The sequence below is a fragment of the Nymphaea colorata genome, chromosome 14 (assembly GCF_008831285.2).
Source record: "Nymphaea colorata isolate Beijing-Zhang1983 chromosome 14, ASM883128v2, whole genome shotgun sequence".
In the NCBI taxonomy this organism is placed as follows: Eukaryota; Viridiplantae; Streptophyta; class Magnoliopsida; order Nymphaeales; family Nymphaeaceae; genus Nymphaea; species Nymphaea colorata.
In genome coordinates this window covers 1,062,298-1,087,037 of record NC_045151.1, presented here as the reverse complement: position 1 = coordinate 1,087,037, position 24,740 = coordinate 1,062,298, and the positions used below count along the sequence as shown (strand labels likewise).

Here is a 24,740-nt window from a genome sequence, read left to right as displayed (position 1 = left end):
TAAAATTATCAAAGAATATAGATTCTAAAGTGAAGTTGCATGAAGTCGTGAACCATTTTTTACCCTATATATTACTTTATAGTTTGAAATACTGAAGATCTAAATTGAAATTCTCAAAGAATAATGATTCTGCAACGAAGTTGCAAAAATCTGTCTTACGCCCATATGTTAATGGTATAAAAATGAATCCTTTCATAGAAGCTGACATGAACCAATTCATGACGCTTTGCGAGCGGTGCAGACGGTGAACAGCATTTACGTTTTTCCCTTGGGGATCCTTTCTCCACAAAAAACTGAGCACCGAAAAGAAGTCTTACAAGGAAAGGCCATATACACCATACTGAATGAAACCATTTTCCTTTTCTATATATACAAATTACAATAGTGACAACGATGGATGATCAAAATTGTTCAACTTAATACAGAATCAGTTACTAATCATCCTCCACATCAAGCCCACCGATGCGCTGTCGTCTTCTATCGAAAACGGCACGGAAAGACTCCTGCTCAGCACGGATATGCTCAAGAAACATAGTTCGCCTCTTTGACTCCCCGGAACTACCATGGTCACTCTCACTTGCAGTTTCTTCTTCAGGTAATGGATTGGAGTCCTTTCAAATGAACACCACCACGAAGTGAGCAAAAGGGTACAGCTAGCATAAAGAAAAATTTACCGTGGAATTCACGTGACGTGAGTGAGAACTAGTTAATGTGTCCTATCGCCTACCGACATAAGTGAAGGAGCAACCTATGTCAACTTCACGTTTGGTTTGCTTCCAAACGACCCTTAGCAGATGGTCAAAACAAAAATGCAATGTTTTTATTGTTTCTGGCAAACTGCAATTAAATTCAGGTTCAAATTAGCATGTCAATGGAGATCCTGCAGAAATGAATAAACCATATGTTTATCCAGACTCCAATATGTTAAAACAAGCCAAGAAACGCTGAGATGCAGGTTCTTTATAGTTGGACATGGCATGACTTGAATAAGGGCAAGCAGACTGACCGTCCAAAGCATGCTTCTTTGTTTATGATATGAGCTCAATCAATGGAATATTAACACCCATTGTGGATAAGCAGCAAATAAGAGAGGTGAAACTCAATCGGCTAAAAAATAAAAAACAGCAGAATCTCTTGGCAACCAACAGAGACAGCAATAGCCATACCTCCAAAAAAAAAAAAAAGAGCGAGAGAACTGCAAAAAACAAGTAAAGCCAGACAAAATGCTGAATTGCTGCTTTATAGCAGTACTGGCTTGAGATGCGCATAGGCAGTTCCTGTCTGACATGAACTCAGCTAAAGTCATCACCAGACCCGGTAACTTGGACCACAACTCAACCAGATCAAGAACTCCTGCTTTCAGGTCACTTAATAAGGTGCAATGGATGGCGATTTGAACTTATTTATCTGATACACCATAATGTAATTTTAGATTTATCTTTCCTCGAACTCTGCTCAGAGGGGAAAAGACATCTGTTCCATTTCTATACATCCCAGTTTTAAGTTTCATACTATGAATCTTCTGTTCCTTGTGGATGCAACTGGAGACAATATTCTGTCCCCACAATAACTAAAACCAAGCATCTTTTTCTACTCCAAAGTCTTCATAAGCCACCAAAAAATATATCCCTCCTGTGAATTTCTTCCACTTAGCAATTTGCCTTTCCCATTGACTATACTCTAGAAGACGTTGAAAGGTGTTGGTTATAACTATAAATTATATGTACAGATGACTTGAATGCATTGATTGCCCAATATGGATGAAGTCAGTAATTTTTTTCTCTGACAACAACAATTCTAAATAATAGCAAGACAGAAGATTACATATTTCATAGCCGGGCTTTAAAAGCATAACCCAACACAGAATTAGCCGCTGACAATCTTAAAGGCTAACTTGAACTTCCTAGTATCAAAGATACAAGAAGAAAAACTTGAGACTAAATTCTTTGAGTCTAATTCAAGTTCATATCAGCTCTAACTGAACACTTATACTTTTGCTTGAGCAAATTGTCCTTCATCTAATGAATAAAAGCAGCATAGGAAATACAGATACTCCTCTTATATAGAAATGCAACAATACTTTAAGATGCTCAAAGATAATAATAGACAAAGATACGGAAAACAAAAATAATCGGTTTGATTAACATGTATGTTGTTGACTATGGTTCAAAGAATATGACGAACAGATCACTCACCAAATTGTAACCAGCTCCAGGTCCAATTATCAGAGACTTAGACTTCTTTCCAACTCCTATAGCAAAGCCACTCCGTCCTTCCTGCACAAGCAAGAATTTGCTAAGCAAAAAACCATGCAAGTGGTAACTGTCATTGCAGGTGAACAAGTGACAGTTGATGCACGACTCATGATTGCCAGCTGTAACATGGGCACACCTAAAAGGGCACAAGCTATGTAACATTGCCCCACTTTCATATTCTAGGTCATATAAAAATGGATACGACACAAGGGGAAATTGAGGTGCCCACTGGCATAGCCTACCAGCAGAAGACAATGCAACATGTAGAGGATCCAGACACAAAAGAGATATAAAAAAAATGTCAGTAATATGTGTACATGCAAGTGATGCAGAGAATTCCACGACATTGCCAAATAAAAAAAATGCCACTGCCCACTGAACTATGTGTTAGATTTTGGGTGTCGTATAACCCACGTCCAGATTGAGCAAAGGAAAGATAAGAGAGAGAATAGGAAAAGAAAAATGAGGAAGGGAGGTGAGTGTTTACATTCTCACACAACCCATTTATATAGTGATCCCTCTACACAATTTACAAGAATCTAGAATGAAACAATCACAATAATCTAGAGCCTAGAGTGAAGCAACACATTAATCTAGAGCCTAGAGTGAAGCAACACATTAATCTAGAGTCTAGAATAAAACAATTACAGAAATTACAATCATAACCCTGCCTAGATAAATGCGCTCAGACATGGTTAGACGTGTTGGATCTGATTCAGTAGACATGTTGGATCTGGATCAGATTAGATCCAACATCCTATCATCCTCCCTTAAGTTGTATATGGTTTTGCACCATGTACAACTTGCCTTTTAGAAACCAGAATCGTTGTTTCGTTAGTCCTTTTGTAAATAAGTCTGCAACTTGTTCATCTGTATGAACATAAATAGGCTGAATCTCCTTGTCTTCCACCTTTTGTCTAATAAAGTGTTGATCAATCTTAATGTGCTTTGTTCGACCATGTTGTATGAGATTAAAAGCAATGTTAATAGTGCTTCGATTATCGCACATTAACATTGATGCTTTAATCTTTTCTCCAATGTCTTCTAGCAAATGTCTAACTCTAACCCATGTGACTTCAGTAGCACCTGCAGCCATGCATCGGTATTCTACTTCAGTGTTGGATCTTGCCACTGCCTTTTGCTTTCGACAACTCCAAGACACAAGATTACGTTCAATGAAAATACAAAAACCAGAAATGGACTTTCTTTGATCGGGATCTCTACCCCAATCTGCATCTGTGGATGTTATAAGTTGATGCCCATCAGTTATATTTTCACTCTTACCATAAACTAAGTCATCTCCTGTTGTCCCTTTTAGATATCTTAATATTCCTTTGACAGCATCCATGTGAGTATCTCTAGATGCATGCATAAATTGAGATACTTGATTCACAGCATACATAATATCTGGTCTAATGAATGTAAGATATTGAAGTGCCCCCAACAATACTTCGATATTGTGTAGGATCTTCATATAACTCTCCATCCTGAGCACTTAGTCTTTGATTTAGAACACTATGAGTACCAACAGGCTTACAAGCAGACACACCTGTCTTTTTCAGTAGATCCAACGTGTATTTCTGTTGTGTCAATGTGAGGCGATCATTGTGCCTATCAATTTCCACTCCAAGAAAAAATCGTAAATCACCAAGCTCTTTCATTTTGAAGTTTTGCATCATCAAAACTTTAACTTCTTCTATGTATTTTTCTGAATTGTCTGTGATAACAATATCATCAACATATATAAGAAGTAAAGTAAATATGTTTTCCTTTCGATAGATGAAAAAAGAGTGATGTAAAGGACATCTCAGAAAACTACATTCTTGAATCTTGCTGAAGAAACTGTCAAACCACGAGCGTGAGGCCTGTTTGAGTCCTTAAATAGATTTTCTTAGTTTACAAACCCATGCATGAGGATCTCCTTTCATATATCCTAGAGGTTGTTCCATATACTTCCTCCCTCAAATCACCATGAAGAAAAGCATTCTTCACGTCCATTTGATGTAGTCTCCATCCATATTCAACTACCAATGATATAATCACACGGATCGTTCCCATTTTGATCACAAGGCTAAATGTTTCATCATAATCTTCTCCATATTGTTGTGTTAAGCCTCGTGCCACCAATCTTGCCTTGTATCTTTATACACTGCCATCAGGTTTATATTTAATTTTATAAATCCATTTCGAACCTACTACATTCTTTTCTTTGGGTCTAGGAACAACTTTCAATGTCCCGCATTCATGCAGTGCATCTATTTCTTCATTCATTGCCTTGATCCAATGCGACGACTTGGATGCTTCCTCAAAAGAAGTAGATTCATCTTGTTTTATAACTTGAGACATAAAGAGCTGAAAATCTAAGGAGAGATTATCATAGCTTACCCATCTATGAATGGGGAGTCGCACTCGCACCGATCTTCTAACAGGCTGATCATAGACTTCAATGTGCGAAGAGGTCGGATTGCCATCTCTCCTTCTTTTCTGACGAGTGTAAACTCGTCCTGAAAATCGACATGAAGCATTGTTTTCACCTTCTTTCATAGCTGGAACAAGTTCTTTGTTTCCTTTTGTTTGTGTGATATGTGAAGATCCTATCTCATCATGTGGATGTGATTATAGACTGCCTCCTGCAAATAATTCAACACTTACCCAAGGATCATATGATTCCACGGTTTGAGAATTCTCAGTAGAAATGTTAAAATTGTGTTCATCAAACACAACATTTCTCGATACTTTGATGTGTTTGGTTGTAGGGTCATAACATTTGAAACCTTTGTATTCATCTGCATAGCCAATGAACCTACACTGCACTGCTTTGCTTTGAAATTTATTTCTCAATGGAGTCAATGTGAACATAGCACACACATCCAAAAACCCTTAAATCGTTGTAGTTTGGATTTCAACCAAAAAGAGTAAAGTAAGGAGATTTTGAATCCAAAACTGTCATGGGCAGATGGTTTATTATATGCACAACAGTGTGAAAAGCCTCCGTCCATAGAGTAATAGGAGTATTACTATCATGCATCATACTCATACCACTTTCCACGATGTGACGATGTTTTCGACTCATTGTCACAAAAAACGGTGTTATTTTAAAAAAAACGCGTATTATACGCCAAAAACGTTTCAGCCGAAAAAAACGGGAATAAAACGCGTTTCTAAAAAAAAAACGGCAAATTTTAAAAAACGCGTTTCGCGTTTTCCTTTAACGGTCGACGAATGAAAATGGCACAGTTGTAATATTGTTTAAAACATTTGTTTTTTTCAAACTTGTTCGACCTTTTAGTGGCAAAAGAGTATTTTCACATAGCAAAAGAGGGCTTAAGGTTGAAAACTTGAAATCGACGAGTTCTTCGTGAGTCTTCGACTGTTCTGAGTTCTTCTTCCGTTCTTCGTGAGTCTTCGACCGTTCGAGACAGAGAGGCGTTCGAGATTATTCTGAAGAGCAGGGCATTCGACATTCGGCTGGTTTCGTCTGGTCTAATCGTCTTCTTCTCGTTTTCATCCGGCTGAAGAGGAGGGCATTCGAGATTCGACTTCCTTTGTCTCCATCTCGTTTTCATTCGGTTGAAGTCTCTTTTTCATTCAAACGGTGACAAGTTCTCTTTCCATGTTCGATTTAGCTGTTTTGGTTTGTTTTTTTCTCTTTTTAAGTTGTTTCCCCTGCATTTTTCTTGTTGCCGTATGCATCAATGCATGTGTTGCTTACGTTCTGTGGCTTATGCGTCCTGTTGCTTGACGATGATTGTTAGCCTGCTCAAACCTGCTAATATCTCATAAAGCCTTTTATCAAGCAACGTATTATACCCAGGACATGTTTTTTTTTACTTTCCAAGTGAAACGACTTCATTTGTGTTGTAAAGCCATGAAGGCAAAAAACTTTTGTTAGTTATGCATTTGTTAGACTGTTAGTTTTCATTATCTAATTTTAATTTGTTGCTTATCTAGTCATTTTTCACTGTTTTTTTTAATTTCTCATTTACTTTCTTTTTATATAATTATCAGGATTTTTTATTTATTTTTTAAAAATTTGCCGTCTTTTTCCAGTTTTATTTCCGAGATATATAACTTTGCCGTATTATACCCGTTTTTTTCTTCACCGTACAATACCCGTACCCGTTTTTTGTGACTTCTTTTCGTTCAGCTACACCATTTTGTTGTGGGGTGTATAGGCATGAAATCTGTCGAATTATCCCATTTTCTCGTAAAAAGTTAATAAAGTCATGTGAAGAATATTGTCCCCCACCATCACAATGGAAATGCACAACTTTAGACGAGAACTGTGTTTGGATCATGGCATGAAATTCTCGAAAGATACTAAACACTTTTAATTTTTATTTCATGAAGTGAATCCAAGTATATTGAGAATAAGAATCTATGAACAAAACATAATAGCGAGAGCCAGACAAATAATCAAAGGGAACTGGCCCCCATACATCAGAATAGACAATCTCAAAAGGTTTAGAAGCTCTTTTATTGATATTATGAAAAGGAAGTATATGACTCTTACATAGTTCACAACTAGAACATTTTTTGTCATAGGAATCAAAAGATAGACTGGATTTTGGAATGAGATTATCTGATGCAAGTTTTTCCAAAAACCCACGACTACAATGTCCCATACGGCCATGCCATAAATTTGGCTTACTGACGTCTGATTGGAGACAGCTAGAACTTGGAATTTGTGAAGGTTTGGAAGGAAAGCAGGTCAATTGAGCTGGACTTGAAGAGGACTTGAAAACATACACATTTCCTTGGCGTTCCCCTTCAGCGAATGTTTTCTTCGTTAGAAGATCCTTGACATACACATAAGAAGAAGTAAATTCAACAGATGAGTTTGTATCATCTACAAGTTTAGAAATGGAAATAATACTTTTTTATATTTGGAGCAAGGGTAACATTTGACAAAGATAGTGGAAATGGTGATGTTGGAAGAGAAATTTGTGCATTTCCAATATGTGTGATAGGATGAAAACCTTCGTCACCTGTAACTATGGTGGGATTGGAATGAAGCCATCAAGATGTCTGTACAGATCCTGACTCCTTATGAAAGGAGTGATCTGCCTTTTCCAGGTAAGATAGTTGGAGTGGTTCAGTTTTTCAGAAATAAGGTGTGGCAAGAAGTTGGAGGACATATTGGATTGTGAGAAAATATCCATTATATATCTATCAACGTAGATATATACGAACAGAAATATAAGAGCGTTGTCAAGATAGATGAAGGATTATGAGCAGAATGTTAGAAGGAGTATAAGAGAAAACCAACCAGGAAATTTCAAGTTTGTTCAAACATTCTCCTTGGTAGAACCAGCCAAACCTGGCTCTGATACCATGTTAGATTTTGGGTGTCGAAGTATAACCCACGTCCAGATTGAGCAAAGAAAAGATAAGAGAGAGAATAGGAAAAGAAAAATGAGGAAGGGAGGTGAGTGTTTACATTCTCACACAACCCATTTATATAGTGATCACTCTACACAATTTACAAGAATCTAGAATGAAACAATCACAATAATCTAGAGCCTAGAGTGAAGCAACACATTAATCTAGAGCCTAGAGTGAAGCAACACATTAATCTAGAGTCTAGAATAAAACAATTACAAAAATTACAATCATAACCCTGCCTAGATAAATGCGCTCAGACATGGTTAGACGTGTTGGATCTGATTCAGTAGACGTGTTGGATCTGATTCAGTAGACATGTTGGATCTGGATCAGATTAGATCCAACATCTTATCACTATGCACATGTTTTCATGTAGAAATTCATTCTTATGAAGCATGATGCTTCTGCAGAAAAGAGAAATAGAGAGTATCTCACCACAAAATTAAGACAAGCTGGGATCAAATGACTTACATTATCACCCCAACGGATAGATTTATCTCCCTTGCCATATGCCTGTATCAGTCCAGAGAGTGCAGTCTGAGACGTATTCTTAGGTGGTTTTACCACATCAGCAACCTCATCCATATTCTTGGACCATTTACTTTTCTCTATTTCTTTAACTTCTTTTAACGAGTCAGAAATTTCAGCTTGCCACCTCTGCCCAATTCCAGAATGATGCCCTAAGAAAACCAACAAAAGCAATCACACAAGAATAAGATGCAAACCATTATTCATCCCACAGGCCACAGAGATGCAAACCAGGGCAGAAGGAAAGTACAGCAAGGCAAAAGAGAGGAAGAATGAGAACGAGGAAGAGGGGAAACAATGCATACGCTCAATGCACCTTCTCATTTTAAAAACATTTCCACATGAATGATCAGTTTCCCTTCACAAAATATAAATCTAACTTCCCAACAAAGGAACTAAAATATATTTAGGAATATGAACCTATAAAACCATTATGTAGCCCAGCAGTTAGAAAAAGAAAAACAAAAGAAGAAAAACCCCACACTCTTGACGAGGGAGAGGATTCACAACACTTTATTAACAGACCAAAGAAAAAGCAAAAACACACACAGTACAGAAGATTTATACAACCAGCCCAACAACTGGGCTTACAGACTTCCAAACAAAAAATGCAACTGCCCCAAATTTTGCAATTAGCACTGAAAGCCGAGTCAGAAGATTTATTCTAAAAGGTTACGAAAAGGATATGTACCTTCATATTCATAATCTGGTGATGGGGAATCAGGATTCTGTATAAATTTCTCATCATTCTTCAAAAGGGGTTCTTCCATACTGCAGTCCACTTCCTCCATATCCATCTCCACCTGTAAGCAAGACATTATCATGGACAGGTGTACTTTCTTGCACTACCAACAAAAGAAACAAGGCTATTTGGAGGAATGACAAGGTTCAGATAAAGCAGAACAATCAGCATAGCAATTTTGTTGAGAAAGGTCAAGCTAAAAATCCATCTATACATGTAATGAAAACACTATGTTATGCTTCATTAACAAAATTCAGTCATACATGTAAAACATTCCATATATCATATCATCGATGATATCAAACGTTCAAAGTCCAAACCATACTTGTCAATATCCCAATTATTCAGTTGTTACTGACAAGAGTATTTTAAACCAACAACTAGTAAGTCAGACAAGTCAACCTTCTAACTTAGTCTATCTCTCGCACCTAGTTCGTTGGAAAGTACTGCAGGTAACATTAATTAGTTAGTAATGGTAACCTAAGCGAGATATCTCTGCTTATATGTATGTGTATATCGCATATGCACATGTGCATACAGCACACACACACAGAGGTACTAACAAAAAGGCAAAAGAAAAAGTCTTAACACATGCACCTAAGGCCCAAAAGCTTAACTAATCAATTAATGGTCCTGAAACCATGGCCCAGCCAACAACTCGATCATGGATTAGCCGACTAGTCCCCAACTAAGTAAATAGTCGTTAGGTTGACAGTTGTTCATCAGGAGACATCCATCACCTAGGAATGTACAAAAATACTCTAACATAAACTTGGTGGAAATTGAGAAAGAAAAAAAAAAGAATGTTAAATCATGATTATTCCCAACACTTACCACCATCCACTGAAATACCAAGTTCACGTTTCCTGTTGCTCAAGTACAGAGGCAAGAAAAACAATGTGTTCAAAAGAAAACAGAATCAAATAACATCAAATGGGTAGTAGTAAACGGAGCACAATGACGGAAAAAGCACATTTTCATGGTACAAATGGAAAAAGCACATTTTCAGACAATATATTAACCAATATAACTTTTCTGTCATATCAACATGGATGAAATAAAGCACACTTTTTCTCATCTCTAAAACAGAAATAATTACCTCTGCAATCCCTCGGTCATTCAGATCATCGCCGTGGAATAGTGACTGCAATAAAAAATGAAAAGGGAAAGTTACTAGATGATCTAAGCAGGTAGCTGAAGACAACTGCAGCACCATTTGCATTGATGATCAGGTTAGTAAATGCTAATGGAATAAATGATGCGAGCACCAGCGCAGACCTGGGTATTTAGTTGTAGATATAAAGGTGGAGTGTGTTCCCATTTATTTGCCATTTTCTGAATGTCCTCAGAAGTAAAGCCATGCACATTCCTAGCCGCACATCCCTAATTTGGCATGAACCAACATATCATAAAGGACCACTACAACATGTTAACGCAAAGATGTGCTCAATTTACATTTGTAATCATCAAAAGTGGAAAGTGAATAATATTTATGTTTGGCATCAAATGAATAAAAAGAACAATAGAGTTCAGGACTTAGGGAAGGAAAAGACAAGGGTAAGCCCTGCATATATGAACATAAAATACTAGCCTGAAGAGCTACACCTTTTTTTAACTACATCAAAACAGAGAGGCTCTCAATGGTGATAATATCAAAAGCTTTAAGCCTTTAATACTTGCAAAAACAACAGAAGGTCTCAGGATATTCTGAAGATCTAGTTCCTTTAAGAAACCCAAGAAAATATATCTCAAGAAAATCATAATACTTTGAAATATTTCCAGTCAAATACCCCTTCTATGCTGTAGGTTACAATGATAGCACGTATAAGTGGTAACATGAATGAATCAGGTTGAGCTTACATAAATATCAAAGCTACAATAAACCACCCTCAAGTTTTTCATAACTTTGCAACACAAATATTTCCATTGAAAACAAAAAGCAATTAGATAAATCTCCATTAATCCATATAATACTTGAATTAGTGGAAACACAATTAGACATCAACCTTGCATCCAATGTGCCCGCTCCCCCCACACACTCCCCCCCCCCCCCCAAAAAAAAAAAAAAGTGCAACCTGTCAATACTTTGATCAAACGGACTACCATTTTGGCTCTATAAATTTCATAGAAAAGAACAGCACGGCGTGAGTGTAGTCTATACATTTTATCCATTGAATGACAGTATGACCCTAAATTTCTAATTTGGTACTTGGTCCCCATAATACATTCTGATAATCAAACTTCATTCAAAATAGCTATCTATCATGGGAAAATCAAGCAAAAGACAAATCAAATAACCACTTTATTGAGAAAAAGGGGAACGATAAAGATAAACACTCAGGTTCTCAAGATGAGAAACAAGGAACATTTATAGATAGGCTCCAGAAGGCATGCCATGAAGTTAGGAAACATGGTATCCACGATACAAATCAGAAAATGAGAAATGTTTATAAATAGGCTCTGAAAGGCATGTCAGTTGATGATCAGCATGGTATTCATGACAGAAGACATAAATGACTTGAGAGGCCGATAATGAGAGACTTTGATAATAACTGTGCTCATATATTGACACAATCAGGTGGTGCTTTTTCTAATATGAAGATCATTGTTAGCTCAACGTAAATTAGAAAATACCACTTTGAGATGACAATGTTTTTATGCTCACTATATAGGGAATACCATCTTCCAATGGCATGTTTGTAATATCAGCAGAAAAGCGACTTTCATATGTTAACCATAGAGAGGTACTCCTTATACATGGAATTTGTTTTGCCCCTTAAAATCAAAGATTCAGTAGACCCTGTTAGCAATATCCAATGTAATAAACTATTCCTTGTTATCCTTTCCATAAAGCACCTAACTTCAGGATGAGGAAAAACCAGTCCAATCAACCATAAGAACTATGAATATGATCAATATCTATAATGCGAGAACCGTATAAGCATTCTCAACTTAATCAGAATGCAATATAGGACAATGTGACAAAAAAACTCACCGCAATGTCTCTGTAAGTCGCCTCAAGAATGTAAACTTCATACCCCGACCTCTGTCACATTAAAAAGGAAAGCATGAGCCCAAGGAGCCAAACACACTAGAAGAGCCTTAGAGAACCTAAAATATTGTAGACTTAGCCTACCCATGAGAAATCGACAATCTCGTTAGAAATACAACACAAGGAAGAAGAACAACAAAAAGAAGAAAAGGTGCTAGAGCACCCAGTGGAGAATCTAGTAGAAAAACAACAGGTAGAACAATAAATAGGTTTTGCAACAGAGCATGGAGCACCAATGGTAGGTTGAGTGCTTGCACCTTAATTAGAAGATTTTTTTTCTAATACTACTTCAGGTTGTCAACCTAAGACGCCTATGACTACCAACTATTTGGTAGAAAAAATAAATAAATGCAATTGGGAGGTGGTTTAAACTTAAAGATATGTTTTTTGAAATTTATTGATTTATCAGTCAGTCAAAAAACTACTAGTATTTTGTTTCGTACTTTTAATGATGTAACGAAAGAGATCAGACCTAAGAATGTTTTGTGGTTAATCATGGATGATGCAACAAAACGTAAAGTTGTGTGTAGAATGCTGGCTTCAGAGTATGGGCATTCTTTTGGACTACATAATCTACTCATTGCCTCAATCTTATGCTCAAGGATCATGGTGAGATGGATGAGATGAAATCAATTGTAAACAAAGCCAAGAGATTACAAAAGACATTCACAATTATGCTCATGTGTTAAGTTTGATGAGAAAATATACACATGGCGTTGAACTGATCCGACCTTCACAAACTAGATTTGCTACAATTGTTTGCAGACATTTTTTAGTCCCAAATGGATTCTCCATCCACAAGCTCATAAGAGAAAATCAAGGGAAGTTGTGAACATTGTACTCAACAGTAAACTATTGGAATCATGTTTTAATTACTGAAAGTCAGTATACCCTTATTAAAGTTTTAAGATTGGTAGATACGGAAGAAAAGCCTGCCATGGGGTACCTGAACCTCTATGAAGTCATGGAGAAGCAAAGGGAAAATTAAGGAGCACCTCAAGGAAAAGAAGTTGCATATGGCCACATAAAATATTACAGTTATGAGGTGGACTGGGCAACTTTATCATTCCCTTCATGCAGCAGCATATTACTTCAATATTATGTTGAGGTATTCTGGAAAATTTAAAATGGACAGAGAGGCGAACAAGAGTTTACTAGACTGCATTGAGACATTAGTCATTGAACCAAGGTGACATGGGAAGAAGTGCAGTCTCTTGAAACAAAACCACAACTTGTCAAGGTATTATACACACAATTTATCTTTCATAATTGTCATTCAGTAACTGTATTTATTGTTTCTCATAATGTTTTATTTATATTTAGATATATGGTGGAATAGGTTTGTGATTGACTGCCCAAACCTTAAAGATTTCACAATCAAATTCCTCAGTTAGACGTACAATGCAAGTGCATATGAAACAAATGAGAGTTTTTACCAACAAATCAATACTAAAAAGAGAAAAAGTCTATAACATAAAAGAGCTGAATGACCTCGTTTATGCTCCATATAATATGTGTGAAATGAGATAAAGGTAGTAAGTTATTGTAAACCCATTAATCTACACTTGCTTTATAATATATATTGAGTTATTAATAAATTTAGGCAATTAGATAAAACTTCAAGAAAAAAGCATAAGGCAAGTTGAATAAGGACCTGCCACCAAAGACGGAATAGATCTGCTCAAAGGAAGATCCTTAGTGATTCGATATCAAAGGAGCAGAGAAAGTTTATAGTTACGCCAGAAAAGATGTTGAATTTGAAGCAGATGATGGAAATGAAGATCAAAACGAAGATGATCAACAAACAGTCATTTGTCTTTTTATTTGAATAAGTTTGTTTCCTGATGTAGAAGACTAAGCTTTCTTTTATGGGTTTTGACTTAATATGATTTATGCATGCCAAATTGATGAGTAGTCATTTCAATATTTATGCTTCACATGCTTTTTATAAAACACATTCTTCTTGATTTGTTCTATTTTTGTACAATTTTTCCTATTTTTATAATTTTTCGAAATTTTGAACATTAAAAAAAATAAATTTATAAATGTTTTTGTGACATCTAACTATTGGCCCAACTGATACAGGTTACATTATGTGCTTTAAAACATTTATTTTAACAATGAAACAGACAGCTATAAGTATCATTGGCTGTATTTATTCTGACTTCAGAATCCCAGTTTCTTGGTATCAGAGTCTACTAGTTGTTTCCATTCCACACAAGGAGAGTAGCCTCAAGGCAGAAAGTTTTGAATCCTTTTATTACAACAATAAATGGAGGTATTCCAACCAACAAGTTATTTTGCAGAAACGACAAAAGCCAAAACCCATATTTTCACATGTATAAAAGTACTGAGTACGAGATACTGTAAAGACCTTGAGGAGATGCCATAGTCATGCCAAAGCAGGCGACCATAAAAAGGCATATGATATCTATTTGTATCATTAGGTTTTACTCTTTAACAATTTGCCCAAGGAACTACTAATATGCAAGTGCCAAACACAAGTGCAAAGTGAAGATTCACAAGAACAACAGAACCTGTTACCAGTCAAAAACAAGAAAAAGTGACAACAGAAAGGCATACAAGTACTTACTAAGGTTGTCAAAACAGAGAAAAAGGTTATACCTTTGCAGTTGCCCAAAATTGAGCAAAATCAGCTACCCGCAGATTGCGGTCATCCACTAAGAAAAGGACACATTCCACCAACAAATGGGTCAATTGTCGAACAGCACTGCATCTGTGGTTAGTGAAACTGAAGCGGCATGAAGACACCGCATTTTGCTATCCTAAACCATGCTAGAAGTATTCAACTTACCAATCAAAAGCAGCTAAAGTAACAAAAGAACCTATCACAATTTCATGGATCTACCCTTAATCGTAGCTAGTTTAGCTAACAATTACAAGTTACAAAGGGGTAACTTTTAATACCCATTCCAAGCAAGTGACCGAAATCCAAATACAGTATGGGCAAGCAAATGTATTCAAGGCAAACATAGCAAATGAAATGAAATGAAAAAAGGTACTTTCCACAAGAATGCATTTACATTTGAAAAGTATAACATTTCACAAAATATATGACGAATTTCAATTAATACTCACACAAGAGCCAAATCTACCAGGAAAAAATGCCGAACCAGAATCAAAATAAAAAATCAAGAAATAATACAATTCATCTCATAATGCAAATTTAACCAAAAACTCATACCAATCACAAACTTGAAAATTCCATCCTCTAGTGTCTTCTTAAACGCTTTCAACATGCTTGCTCGATAGGCCTACCATAGAATAACAAAATAATGATATATAGAAGGTTCAGTGCATTTAAATTTTGCAACTATGATAATTTTCATGGCCAAGACAAACTCTATGTTTCCCAGACCATCAGCAAACTTTTTGGTCTTGACTCTGAATCTCTGATCAACATACAAAATCTTTGGTGCCATTTGTAGAACCCAAATGTTAGGAGAATGCTTTGAAGTATGCAGAACAGTTCAATGCCATTATTTCACTCTGACTTTTCAGACACATACAGTCTCAAAATAAAAAGTTTCAAATTTTCATCTATAAAGCAAAAGAATGAACATCGATACATCATAGAAGTACTAAAGAATCAGAACTTTACCCAACAAATTTTCAAAATATAGAAAAATAAATCCAAAATGAAGGATCAACATTGTGAATTGTCTAACTGTATTTAAAGGACCATACCAAAGAAAAAACAAAACTAATCAAAATTTTCCACAAGACCAAGAAACTTTGGTTTTTCCAACATCAATTTTGCAACTGATATCTTGTGAAAACAAATACAGAAACAGTTTCATATGCTACATGAGTCAAAAAGCTGACAAGTGGATTCATGTTTATGCAAAGATAAGAGAATAGCAAATTCTGAAAAAGTGCAATGGCATCAGAAAGAGGCAATGATAGAAAACATGTATCCCATGACAATGTCCGTAAAACAAAATTTGGAAGATGATGGAAGTTCCAAATGCAGTTCTTATAATGTAAAAAAGCATTCCAAAATGCTACCTCCTCCATTTCTGGCTCATAACAGTACTCCATTACTTTCTTTGTGATGGTCCGCTTCCCCTTGACAGCTCCAGAAGTTTTGGAACTTTCGCTCTCCTCATCCTGTTTCAGCTACTTTTTCAGTCTCCAGAAACTATCAATGCTCTTGAAACTCAGACAGTGAGCATACAATAAGATGCCATGCAAGGGATAAGCAAATATTGACTGAAATTAGCAAGCACAATACACTATATTCAAAGAATAAACCTTTTCAACTTCAGTCATGAAGTAATCATCCATGGAATGGATTCGTGGTGCATTGCCACCATTTGAAACCTCTAAATCACGTAATGCCTTTACCAAGTAACTTTTACCACTTCCTGAAAACAATAAGTATTAATTTGTCTAATCTTTCTGTAACCAGTAAGAGACCAAAGAAAATAAACAAAATCATAAAATTTAAAAGTATAATCAAAGATAACACCACGTCACCAACCCATCTGTTAGAGGTACAATTCCACTGGAAACAAGAATAGTAGAATCATAGAGGCGATCAGCACTCATTTCATCACCAACATGGTGCAAAAAGTACCATTAAATAGCAAAATCACAAATTACAATGTTTACGAGTTAGACAAACAAGATATAGATGTGAAATAATAGCCAACAAGTTATATCATCAGTTGTTTCATGGTCACTATTGTGAATCAACAAGTGACAACCTGGGAAGAAAAGAAGAAGGTAGTGAGGAATTTGGAAACATAATAAGAGTAACATTACAAATGTTAAGGTAGTCTGAATGAAGTTACAGATTATGCCTCTTTACTGGCGAAGATGGTAAACAGTGTTTCCCCTGATGCACTTAGTTAAATAAAAAATTGAAAAATCTTCACAAGTATGTAAAATGTACATGCATATCTTGTGTTTGAAACATTTAACACTGACCCTGGCATTTCCTTCAAAACTTCTTAATAGCCGTGTAACTCCCTCTCTCTCCTTCTCTCTCTCTCTCTCTTTCTCTCTCTCTCTCTCTCTCTCTCTCACACACACACACACACACAAATGTCTCCACTGCTGTAACCTTTTTTGCCATGAACACATAGAGCATTGGTTACCAAAAGAGATTTCAGAAGCCATCTAATACGGATTACAGCCTCGTTAAACTGTACAAACTAAAAAGCTTAACAATATGAAGATAACAGATGATAATGCAAGAACAGGAAGTATTATTTGGTTTGTATGAGTTTATTCCCTCTACCCTCTCCCAAACCATTTGCATCTGTAACAACCTTCCCCCCTCCCACACCCCCCCCCCCCCCAAAAAAAAAAAAAAAACACATGCGCACACACACACACATTAGAAAATAAAAAAAGAACAAAGAAAAGCTCCTCAAATCTTTCTTTCTGAAACCTTCCATGCCCTCTGACGATAATATAGAGACCAACAACTCCTGCTACCAAAACCATAAAAGAGAACCATCATTCAGTCCTTAATAAGTGTTTTGTTTCTATCCATTGAAGAGTAACAGAGTTTCTAAATGGTATAAACTACTAAACTAGTAGTAGACAAAATATTACAGCATCCCAGAATATTATACAAAAATTGCAACATCTAAAAAGCCATAAAAATTAGGTTTCAAATGAATCAGATACAATTCAGATATAGATGATACTTTGTCCAGTAAAAATCAGATATCAGCTGAAATTGGATCGTGAATCAAAACCAAATACACAAAATTTCAAACCAAATTTAAGCCTGAATGTGCAAAAGACTAGCCTATAATACTAGTCTGAGGTGGGAACTCAGGTAAATCCAACTTAGTTATTTCAAGATTAATTTTTCATTTGTTCCACCAACCAACAAAGTGTGCTAGTGGCCAACATTTGTTGACCAGGTGAGCTTCTTATTTCAGGCACCTATATGAATTTTTATACGAATGGTGAAGTTCAGATATCTACAAACCATAGTCATAAATAATGTTTCGGAGTTTTGAACGGTGAGGTTTTTCTCGGGTATAATACGGCAAGCTTGAAAAAAAAGGAGAAAAAAAGGAAAAAATACGTAAATTTTTAAAAATTTAAAAAAACTAAAAATGAGGAAAAAATAAAATAAGTGAGAAACAAATAACACAAACATCAAAAGATAAGTAAATTTGCAACAAATAAAAAATAGAAAATGAAAAAAAAAACTGTTTGGTATTAAAAAAATAAAAAAATGAAAAAAGGGACAACATGCATTTTTTCGTTTTTAACGTTTTAAAAAAAAAAACGTGTCTTTTTAAGGTTTAAACGGCAATTTAACTTATCGCATTTTTTCGCGTTTTTTGTGACTATGCTGCAAACAACCAAATGCAGTCCTACATTCATTGGAAAACTGAAATCAGATCTCATGTTCGATGGGACGTCCGTTTCTTTGCACAAAATCCAAGAAACAATACAGACCAGCCAGATACCCAGACTACTTATATATTCCTATCAGACACTACTCAAACTCTCAAAAGTTTGAAGTATAGATGCTGAAAATGGTAGCTTTGTAGACATACTACAAAATAGCTATCATTCAAGAAAAAGTGCCACCAAGAATGATAAGATTTTAAGCCCCAAATTACAGGTGCCACAAGGAAGTTTACGATAGTCAAGGCACACTAACTTGTCCTTCACCAAATGTTGTTTTGCATCTGTGACAAATAAAAGCAAAAAGAGATATTCCAGCATCTACAACAATCTTGCAACTAAATATCATTGAACAATGCAAAAAAAAGGAGTAACTAGTAAGTCCAACTATGAGTTCTACAAAATAAAGCAACATAAAAATTATTACCAGGAAGACCGCGAAGTATGACAACTATATGATCAGGACGAGTTGTCCGATGAGGCAGCATAAACAAATGAGTTGCATCAACCACCTTTGGCTTAGCTACTGGAGATTTCTTCAGAGAGAGTGGCTGAACTTCTTCTGTGACATGCAGAGATTGTCCCTGGAAATTAAATACATAAAAAATCTTATTAGTTCTTCAATTACATACACACAACTATAACAACGAATTAAAATTTGAAGGTTGGGCTGATCGGAACAAACAAGCATCTTAACCTAAGAGCTAAACTTTACGGACTACGGATCTGGGAAACATAAAAGATGTCATACATGAGAAAGAGTTAGAATTAAACAAATTCACATAATTTCACACTATTTGAATACTTAATAAAGCAGTAGATATGGCGGTACTAGGCACATTTCTCTTCATGTTGCTGATTTTCTATAATTTTAAAGATTAACTCAGAATACCTGCAACTTTTTCCTCCCAATGAGATCAAAATAACATATAAATTTTCAAGATGCAAAACTATCAAACAATAAAATGAATCACAAAAAATTACCAAAATAATTAAGAAATGGTAAATATGATATTTCAGAGGTAAAATTTTCAAGAAATCATTGATATTTGTGACTTGAATACATGCAGATTGCAGAATAGATGCACACATTTACATGCATGTGCTCAGACCCAAGTCATGAATTCAGATACAACTAGTAGGAAATTATCATATGAATATTGCATCTGACATAGACGCCCTTTGAGTGAAGCTCCATAGTTCATAGAAGTCTTACTTAAACTGCCAAAATAACATTGTTGTTCCGATCTCATAGAACCATAATTGAGACCAAACACACGGACATGAAAACATCTTCACTTGCAAGTGAACAATGGATATTCATAACCTTTCCAATATATCACATTGTAAGTACCTTCAGCAAGTCAACAGACTCAACAGTCAACACCAACCTGGGGAGTTTGCTCCACCTAGGAGCCATATTTGTGTCCAACACAATTGGTGGTACCAAGACCAACAATGACAACAACCTCGTGCACAGTAATCTCATGTCACCTGGAACTTTACCAGTCAAGGATGCTTATCTTGGAGAATTGGTGACACTGGCATGCACGCCTATGTTTCTCTAGCACTTTCTATGTAGGCTAATTATTTCTCGCTTCCTCTCTATGATTTATAGGTACACCAAAGACCATATCCGTTGAGCAAATATGCTTACATTATCAGATTATCTAAAATCAGAAGCTTCTTCTTCTTCTTCTCATGCTCTCGCTCCCTAACTAGCATGGACTCGACTTGGATGCAGCTCACGTGTGGCAAGGCAACAAGCAATTTATTTTCCTTTTCATTGAATCATCTGAAAAATCATAGCTTGTTAAATTTTTATTGCTATTTCTGTTATTTGTGGGCAATTTTATTGCCAAATTTGTTGTTTGTAAACAATTTCATACACATGCAAAGAGTCTGTGTGTGTATTCTCACTGCACCCGCACCAATGTTTTTTTGAAAAATGCTGCATCCACACTCAGACCTGCACCTCATACCTGTGTAGTGTGTAACATAGTTCTGTGCAGGTATGTGGATGTGTGTGTGTGTGTGGTGGTGGTGGGGGGGGGGGGGGGGTGGGCAATTTTATTGCCAGATTTGTTGTTTGTAAACAATTTCATACATGCAAAGAGTATGTGTGTGCGTTCTCACTGCACCCGCACCCATGTTTTTTTTTTTGAAAAATGCTGCATCCACACTCAGACCTCCACCTCATACCTGTGTAGTGTGTAATGTGTGTGTGTGTGTGATCATCTAGACCATAGTTTGCTAATTTCTCTTCTCTACTTGTTTAGACGAGAACCTTTTCCGTTATGGAAACATGTGGGATTTAGTTTCCAACTCTTCAAATAACTTCTAGAATGCTAGCACTTCTTCTCACCTTGCTAAACATGATCAATTCCAATTTTCAAATAAAACTGAGAGATGTGTCTACGTTAACTACCCAAAATTTTTAAAAAAAGTACAATTTACCCATTGTTGTAATAAGAGTAGCTTGTCTATATATAAAGAACTTGAAGCAAATAAAAAAATAATAGTGAGAAACCTTGGAGGAAAATATTCTGCTATTTCTATTTCATTGGGCAATATTTTGTCCATTTGTGCCCCTCATTGCTACCTTATAAATAATACACTAATAAAGTAAGAGTAGAATTATTTTTTGTACAAAAAATTACGTCATATAATATCTTGACCAAAAACCAATTGTATGTGTATGCAAATAATCATTAAAAGAAAATGAGATACTTGCTAACTCTGCACGTTTAGCACTTAAAAGAAATCTTAAAATCTTTTAATCATAATAGATGGAGAGGAAGAACTGAACAGTCTGCTAACTATATACGATAAAAGGCAAGAACCAATAAAAGATAATGAAGAACTGTCAAAACCATAGTACCTCCCGAGGGAACGGAATTGTTGGCAAACTAGCATGGCATCCTTGCGCAGAAGGTCTAGCTTCCGATAGGACATGACCAGGAATTGCCACTGAAGATGGCAACACAGATGACGTGCTTGAAAGGCCCGGATATTTCAAAGCTGGTAAAGGTGCTGCAGTAATCTGGCTCTCATGACTGGATGGATACGGTGGTGCTGGTGACTCCCCTGCCAAAGGAAGAGCCCCCAGCAGCGGTTGAGACATCTGCGGACGATTTCTCAGGTGAGACGCTGGGCCCATTTCTGGAAAAAAGTAGTTTTCATGTCTACCCTGACCAAAGTTCCTCCGGCTGTTCTCCAGAGGTAAGGCCATATCTTGTTGCCCATGCGATTCATTTGGAGTTCCAATTACAGTTTGCGGATGCTGCAGCTTTCCAGTTTCCACGGTATGATAATTTCTGTGTCCGTCCCTTAATTGCTGAGTAGGGTGCCTGGTACCAAATGAATTATCTAACAATGGGAGCTGCGAATTTTTGGAGGCCATATACACTCGAGAACTATAGCCATCATGATCAGATGCAAACTGGGACATTTGAGGGTCGACCTTTGAGAAGCCTTGTATGGATGGTGGTAGAAAAAATTGATCTTGTTTATTCGAATTTGCCTGCTCTTGATGACTGATTGCTTTCTCCTGACTTTGATCTGTATGATCCAACATTCTCTGGTTTGCATGCCCAGAAGGATCAACACGCATTTGGGTTAGGGGTTGCGGACTGAGAGTTTGTGGCAACATTTGCTGAGACAAAAAGTGGTTCTCACGGTCCTTTGAGTATACACCAGATGCCAATTTATCACTATCATGAGAAATTTGACCATGGTGATAATGGTCATGGTTTTGCATTATACCTCGTTCAGGGTGGTCATTGGACTGAGGATTCCCGGCTGCTCCATGAGAGCCATAATTTCCAGATCCAAGGTTAGATTGCGATAGACCCACTCCATGCGGCACAGGGGAACCCAGCTCTGGTTGCAAAATAGCGGGGAATTCATTTCCAAACCGCCTCTGATGCTCCATGTCCAGGCCAGAGCGAGCCCCATTCATGCTCAACTCTCTTAACTGATCAACACCTGACCACCGATTTTGCGCACCTTCAGGTAAATGAGGCCGTCCTTGGAACGACGTAGCATCAAAAGAACCATCAAGTGGATAATGTGATGTCGGCTTTTCCTGGCCAACGGGACCACTGTATCCGCCATGATCTCGAATCAGATTGGATATCCTTTCATTTTCACGCGATCGTTTACCTGCATTGGCCGAACTTGGATGGCCATATTCATCATATTCGACCATGCGACCGTTTTCTAACCTGGGTCGCTTGTGAACAGTTCCATTCTCAACCAACCGCTGTTCTTCAAACCCTCTTCCAACAAGAGGCGCCCCCCAATCGTCGCCAAACGTTCCAGCATATCCCAAAGAACCCCAATTCCCGGTATAGCCCACGCGATTGTCAAACCCCTCACGGGCCGTTTGCATTTTCTCGTTCCACCGATCGACACTCGGTGCCGAGGTGACACCAAACGGGGAATGGTTTCCTTGCCCATCATTCAAGCTTCTCCTATCAAGATTTGGGCCCGGGAAAGAATTCCAGCTCGAGGGATCGCTTATTCCGCCCCGGACCTGAGGGTTATCCCACCGCCTCTGTTCTGGAAAGTGACCATCTACCTGCGCCGGGTTAACCCTAAACTCCGGCCGAACGAATCCTATGGCGCCCGGCCCGTGCTCGAAGCCGCGCATTGCCGCGGAACCTCCAGGATGGAATCCCGGCGGACCGAGCAATCGATCATCGTGGCGGAAATGGCCTGGAGGATCAAAGAAGGGTCCCTGGAAGACCGGTTGCGGAGGATTCTCAAAGCCAGGCAACGGGTGAGGATGGCGGAAGTCCAAGCCGGAATTCGCCGGAGGAAATGGCGGAGGCCGAGGAAGGCCAGCCTGAGCTGGCCGGAAATTCCAAGGGTGCTCCATGCTCACCGGGGAATCAACCGGACGGAACCTCTACCAAAAGGACATACGGATCAAAACCTAGGGTTAGGAGCTCCCTCTGGGCATCAAGTGAGAATGCAAATGGGTCGGCACTGACTCTTACTGCCGGGAAAGGAAAAAGGAAAAAAGAAGGAAAGTAATTAAAATAAGATGTTTAGAGGAAGGGAAAGTGAGAAGATAAAACCAAACCACCTCTATCATTTTCTTTCTTTTAAATTTCATATTTTTATATTGTATACTACGAAATAATAATTTTTTTTTTGTTCTTTTTCCATGTCGTACTAAAGCTGATCAAACACATTTTCGTCAAATTTGTTTTGTTTTTTTTTTTGTGAGAGAGAGAGATGGACAATCAACTTAGCTATACGAGTGGTTAACTATGCAATAGGTTTCAATTTATTGTAGAGATGAAAATAATAAATACAGAAGAAAAGCAAATGAGAGAAAGAAAGAACTACTACAATTATAATAGAATGGGTGTTAAGAGTAGTTTCATTAATCAAATTTTCTTTCATTTCCCTTGTGCAGTTAAAAAAAACATGATTTTTTGTATTTCCTTTCCTTTCCTTTTTTTCTTATTCAAAGTTTCAAACAAACTTTTTTAATAATTTCTTTTTTTCTTTCCCCACAATTTCTTTTTATTTCCTTTCATTTCCATCTATTATAATCCATCCATCCAAACATAGCCTTAAGGTCGGGTCAGATATCATCCTTCCCATTTAATTGGCATACCCAACGCGGGAATAGAAATTGATATATATTATATACAACTAAGCTTACTAGCCAATGTATTCAGTCAAACCATTCACCAACACACGTTCCATTGACAAAATAATAAAATATATTTAAAACATTTTTTATCTCTAATAAAAAAAACTATTTTGTAAATGTTTTTCACTTACACATTTTACTAGTTGACGTGTTCACGATTTTGCATTTTAGTGCGGCAAAAAATGTGCAACACATGTGAAATTGTTCATAAACAAAATTCGAAAGTATGTTTTTGTGAACTTTGTGATCATTTTTATTAAAAGGTAAAAGTTTTTTGCATAAACCTTAAACATTTTTTGCTAATAAGATGTGTAACTTACTTACAAACTCATATAAGTTATATGATATTTACTTATAAATACATCAAAATTTGAGTAATTATTTGTACATTTATCAAAATAATATAACAACAACTGATATCGCGAGATAAGTCCCCATTTTACTTTTTTGAGAGGAGGGACGTTTTAGCATTTTAAAAAAAAAAAAAAAACATTTCCACCTTAAGAACAATGTAAATTTTTTTCGCATTTACAATAGAAAAGGTCTTATTTTTGTGCTCGAAGGTAATCTCCATTACTTTAGGGCTCCAACAACTAATGTATTTTTTTTTTCCCAGATATAGGAGACAGAGTGCCAGTAACTTGCCAAATTTTTGGTGAAAACCTGTGAAAGGTTAGGCCCTCAGCTGTATTATTGCCAAAATTT

General features: G+C 36.7%; 1 protein-coding gene across 3 annotated transcripts; it reads right to left on the bottom strand.

Annotated features, from left to right (window-relative positions):
- Positions 1-341: 341 nt before the first annotated feature.
- Positions 342-23,378, bottom strand: LOC116267509 (uncharacterized). 3 transcript variants are annotated; one of them, XM_031649262.2, is made up of 13 exons: positions 21,246-23,378; positions 18,792-18,948; positions 16,238-16,350; positions 15,992-16,093; positions 15,168-15,237; positions 14,588-14,643; positions 11,906-11,956; positions 10,189-10,293; positions 10,010-10,054; positions 8,860-8,971; positions 8,112-8,320; positions 2,196-2,276; positions 342-611 (listed from the first exon to the last, which is right to left on the bottom strand). In XM_031649262.2, the coding sequence occupies exons 1-13, from the start codon at positions 23,244-23,246 to the stop codon at positions 435-437; spliced, it is 3,279 nt and encodes a 1,092-aa protein (XP_031505122.1). In that variant the 5' UTR covers positions 23,247-23,378; the 3' UTR covers positions 342-434. The 3 variants fall into 3 exon arrangements, with proteins under 3 accessions (XP_031505122.1, XP_031505123.1, XP_049931261.1); XM_031649263.2 differs by lacking the exon at positions 342-611 and adding an exon at positions 639-837; XM_050075304.1 differs by lacking the exons at positions 342-611; positions 2,196-2,276 and adding an exon at positions 2,612-2,640 and having other exon boundaries at positions 8,000-8,320.
- Positions 23,379-24,740: the final 1,362 nt, after the last annotated feature.

Excerpts from the sequence above, each read along its gene's own strand:
- LOC116267509 (XM_031649262.2), bottom strand. The coding sequence starts at position 23,246 with ATGGAGCACCCTTGGAATTTCCGGCCAGCTCAGGCTGGCCTTCCTCGG. Across the intron at positions 16,094-16,237 it reads TCATGACTGAAGTTGAAAAG|GATGAGGAGAGCGAAAGTTC; the intron begins GTTTATTCTTTG and ends TAGCTGAAACAG. Across the intron at positions 10,055-10,188 it reads ATCTACAACTAAATACCCAG|TCACTATTCCACGGCGATGA; the intron begins GTCTGCGCTGGT and ends TTTTTATTGCAG.